General features: G+C 45.8%; 1 protein-coding gene across 1 annotated transcript; it reads left to right on the top strand.

Moving 5' to 3' along the window:
* The first annotated feature begins 3,602 nt into the window (after positions 1-3,602).
* Positions 3,603-4,235, top strand: LOC149159152 (uncharacterized). Its single transcript, XM_089434206.1, has one exon. The coding sequence runs from the start codon at positions 3,603-3,605 to the stop codon at positions 4,233-4,235; it is 633 nt and encodes a 210-aa protein (XP_089290332.1).
* Positions 4,236-5,163: the final 928 nt, after the last annotated feature.

Here is a 5,163-nt window from a genome sequence, read left to right as displayed (position 1 = left end):
TTGTAAGGTGCCTCTTTGCCAACCAATTCCCAACCTTTGAACAGGGTTAGGAGCTGATGATGTTGAAGCTTTAATCAAATTCGTTCAGAAGTTTCATCCTCTTCTGACTTGTGTGTTGGGTGACCTTAATCCATTCCTTTATTGATTTCGGGGAGGTATACTTATGAAATAAAATATTCTGCTAAATCCCTTTGTTCATGAGTAATTTCCCACCCTCTTTAGCAGTTAAGGCTTTGGAGAAATGCAAATCATGTTTTATTCCCCATCTCTCTAGATCCTTTGGCTTTGAAGCGGCCTTCCAGCTAATAAGAGGTTTTCCTCCCTGCTTTTTGCTCCTTGCATATACCTGAAGATGATCTGCCTCGTGTCTCTTAGGATTTGCTTGAGGATGTTGGCTAACTAAATCCAATACCACCGGAATTGAGTTCAGGACACTTCTGATGAACACTATCCTACAAGCCATTGAGATCCATCTGTGATTCCAGTGCTCTATTCTGCCCCTAATTTTGTATATTAACCACGTCCAGTCCTTGTACCCGTAGTTGTCTGGTTTAGAATGAAAATCCAAGTAGGAGAGTTTGTGCTCAAAGTTCTGCACAGTGAAAGGGAGGAAACCAAGGATCAATTTCCTTTGGGCTTGACTGAAACGACTGAATCTGATGGAGGACTTTCTAAGGTTGACCTCCATTCCTGTTGTGCCCCAAAATAGGTTAAGGACACCTCGGTCCTCCACGGTTTCTTGCCTCTGCCACTGTGACATTCCCAAATGAAAGGAGGTCATCCACAAACATTAGGTGGGTATGATTGTTCCTTAGGCAACCTTCATTCCTTTACTGTCTTCCCCTCTTAACCTTTGCTTGATTAGCATACTGAGCCCTTCTACTACCAGAAGGACCAAGGGGGGCAAGAGGGGAAGGTCTGCCTTAGACCTCTTGAAGGGTGAGTGAAGTCGACGGCTATTCCATTGATGAAAGCCACATACCCAACTGAATTGAAACATGCTTCCATCCAAACAATGAGTGAATGAGAGAATTGTACTTGCATGAGGATTAGACATAGATACATCCAACTTATCTGATCGAATACTTTGGTGGGATCTATTTTCTTGAGCCTGGGCCCCACTTTTATATTGTGCAATGCCTCTTGCACTGTTGCTATTGCATCCTGGATATCTTGATCTTCGAGGAACCCAATTTGCTCCAGTGAGATTGCTTTGGACAGAATTGGCTTCAGTCTTGAAGAAATGGTTCTTGCAATTGTTTTATACATACAAGTACATAGAGAACAACATCCTCCTATTTATTCTTGATTCCTCCATGACTTCAATGATATCTTTTCCTAGAAGCTACCAAAACCCTCTAAAGAATCCTGCCGGTAACGCATCTGGTTCTAACATCTTCTCATTCTGTAGGTCCTTGACAATTTGTGCTATTTTTTTCTTGTCTATTGGTCTGTACTTTTCTTTGTTCATATCCTTGTAGCCATTTAGAGAAGATCATGGCCATTGATAGCCTATCTTGAATTGTTTCCTTGGGAGGTTGGGTTTATATCTTTTACATGTATGAGGGTTCAGAGTTGCTAATATCTTCAAATGATTCAAAGTTCCCTGCTATTGTTATGACTTCTTCAAATGTTATTGTATACTCTCCTTGCTTTGCTTTGGTTTTGATAAAAGGCAGTGTTCCTATCTCCTCTCCGCCTTTAACCAAACTGCCATGCTCTTCATTCTCCATTTAGCCTCTTCTTAGGATAGAAGATGATTCCTTCTAGCTTTGATTTCTTTTAGCTTCTCAATCTACTACGGAAGAAAACCCCCATCTTTTTCCATCACTTGTATACTCTGTCCTTAGTTGATCATATATCTTTCCAAACTTACTGCATGCACATTCTCTTATTATATTTGTTGATCTTAAGTCCCTTTCAAGATGTTCCATGGGGTGTCCATCCTTCTCTGTATCAAAGGGGACACAAATTCTTCTAATGATATCTTTGTTCAATGAATTTCAGCCAGATTGGGTTAAATTTGAGGGGTGATGGATTCTTCCTATTCTCGTTTACCATCTCTAAAATAATAATGGAGTGGTCCAAGCCCCCAGGGCCATGGTGGAGGGGCTCTCCCACCTAGTTGAGAAGAGCCTTACTTCACCAGAAATCTGCCATTCTTTCCCCTATGTAGTCCTGACCAGATCTTTTGTGTGTCCATGTGGGTGGAAGGCCAATGGATTTAACACAAATAAACTGGGTTCTTCAGGCAGTGTTTGCAAAATTTTCAGTCGGGATAATTTCATGCCCTTAAACCCCATTTTTCTCTGTTATTTAGAATCAGATTCAAATCTCCCCCAAGTTGGTGAGTCTAACAAGATTCTATCCTTGATATCCTACCAAAGCTGTTGTCTTTGCTCCAATAGTCCATATATATTTAGAGGATATAAATGTTTTTTGAATTCTTTTGAGAATACTATAGCTAGCATGGCGTTATCTGGTTTGAGGTTGCTTACTTTCTCAAAATCTAGTCTCCAACTGATCATTGGCCCACCCAAATGTCCTTGGGTGCTAGTGCATTCAAACCTGCCATTCCGAAAAAGTCTTACTTAAGATAACTTTCTATCTTTCTCCTGTATCTGGCTTCTTCAATGAAAATTATTGATGGTTTATGTACAAATATTATCCGTCTTGGAATATTTTAAACATTTCATGGGAAGAAGGAGGGAATTGAACGAAACGGGGATGGAGCTACAACACCTGTCTGAAAAGGGTTAGGGTTCTGCAGTCTAACAGCGACACGCCTGCACCCTACCTGCACCATACCTACCTTAGCTGTTGCCATGTGGTACTTTCTGCTACCTACACCGTGGTGGTTCCCGTAACCCGTCCAAGAAAACCGTAATGGTGCTGTAAACCCTGTCCTCCGCCCTGTTTACTGCATACTTGCCGATTCTCGACATACCATTGCAGCGACGGTTATGATAGTCTTGGAGGCAACTGGTGGAGAACTTCTCGGAACAGGCATGGAGCTAGACCTAGTGGATTACTCGAAGGACCAGTTGGAGGACATTAACATCTGGACAACTCCTCGCTCTGCTGCGGAAAACCTCCTCCCCTTCTGTTGCGATCTAACGGCTACCATTGTTGGTCTACCCTTGATCTCGGGACCCTCCTGCTCCACTGTGACCTTCTCCGAGCCTCCTCCGGTATGGCCGGTACCATCCTCTCCGCCACAGTCACCTTCCGCTGTTAACTTTGCGTTTGCCTGCTTTCACCCTAACCTTGCAACTGATTCTTCGCATAACCCCCTCCCCCCCAATTTGTCGGCTCTCTAAGCTACCCCTCGGACACCTGAATCTGGCTCAAGGAAACCCTCAAGCCACAACATCTGCGGCACCTCCATTAGGTAGCTACTCGGCAGTTCCCCCGCTTTCGGAACCTATCCCAACGGACGATCATATCAGCACTGAAAACCCTCCCTCAAACCCTTCTCAGCTAGAGGAATGAACGGACGCCCCCGAGGACGCTGTAAGACCAATCAAGAAGCGAAAGTGCTTCAAATCCAAAGACGAAGACGTAATTATCAGGCTAGGGGAAGATATACAGTGGGCGACACCATGGACACGGCGAACCGCGTGCTGGTGGGAAGGATCCGTGGCAGAAGCTACACAGCAGCTAGACTTAAGTTGTGGACCTCTGAGGTATGGGGGCAACACCTGGCTGACCTTCCCTTTGTTCAAACATTTGTTAGGGGTTGGTTCGCTCTACGCTTTGCCAGAGCCGAGCACACAAATTGGGTCCTGTCTTCCTTCTGGCACTTTGAACACACTCCAGTCCTCCTCCGTCGATGGAACCCTCTTTTTGATCTGGAAAAAGAACAGATAGGAGTTGGGCCTATTTGGGTTCGGCTCCTGGGATTACCCCTCCAATTCTGGTCGGAGGATATTTTCCGACGCATCGGCAACACACTTGGAACCTATCTAGAGCATGATAGATCTTATCTGGCTACTGGCATGATGGCTTATGCCAGGATTTTGGTTCATCTGGACACTAGGGGGGGCCTCCAGGAGCATATCACACTGCAATGGAGAACTTTCTCTTGGCAACAAACCCTGGATTACGAAGGAGTCCCGTTTCGCTGCAGACGATGCCACAAGGTGGGACATCTGTTCAAGGACTGCCCTTTGAATAGGAAGGCGAGAGAGGGAGCAAAGGCGAAGGTAATTCTGCAGAAAAGCTCACAATCATAGGGTAGCCCCCCCTCGGCTGATGAAGCAACAAACTTGGCACAAACGGATGCAGAGAAGGCACCTTCAAAGGAGGCCAGGAAGAAGCGGGGGAAAGCACCTTTCGGTCCACCCTCTCCACCCCTGACCAGAGCAAGGGCGGCTGCTGAGGCTGCATTCTCCACGGGTATGTTGAATTCAACTTCCTCCTCTGCTTATTCTACTGCTTCATCACATTGCATTGATACAAATAATGTTCAGCCCTCTGTCCACATCAATAACTCTCCCATATCTCTGGCATGCCCCATTAAACCCTCCTCCCCCACCATCTCCTGCACCCCGCCATCTTTTCCCGAGGACCCCCAAGCCATCTCCTCCATCCCTGCATCCACCCCTCCACATATCCCTCCATCCACCAGATACCCCCTTCGCTCTCGGATTCGATCACAGGCTCCTGATACCCTGGGTATTGGCCTGATTTCCTCTCCCCCACCTCTCAAGCAGCCTCGAGGCAGACCCTCCTCCTTATCAAAAGCCAAGCAACAAGCCGGGGAAGAGATTGTTGCTGGCAGACAACATTCCATCGACTGGGTACTTAGAGCAGTGAATACCCTTGTGCACCCCCCTCCATGAAGCTGCTATCTTTCAACTGTAGAGGGTTGGCTAGCCCTGACAAAAAATTAGCCATGAGAAGATTGTTTATATCTGAACCCTTTGATATCCTTTTCCTACAAGAAACCCTAGGACAGGCTAGTGTCATCACTCACCTTCTTGAATCATGGCTACCTAGATGGACTTTTCACGCTCTAGATGCAACTGGTCGATCTGGGGGATTGGCTCTGGGAGTAAACACTCGCTCCATCAGAATCTGCAACATTTGGGGAAGCTCAGGTCACATAGGAGCAGACATATACTCTTCTGAACTCGATACAGAGCTTAGGATTATTAACAT

This window comes from Pinus tabuliformis, chromosome 5_2 (genome assembly GCF_031772625.1).
Source record: "Pinus tabuliformis cultivar Carrire ecotype Pingquan chromosome 5_2, CPIR1, whole genome shotgun sequence".
In the NCBI taxonomy this organism is placed as follows: Eukaryota; Viridiplantae; Streptophyta; class Pinopsida; order Pinales; family Pinaceae; genus Pinus; species Pinus tabuliformis.
Note: the sequence above shows the minus strand (reverse complement) of the source record. Positions and strands in the feature narration are given on the sequence as shown.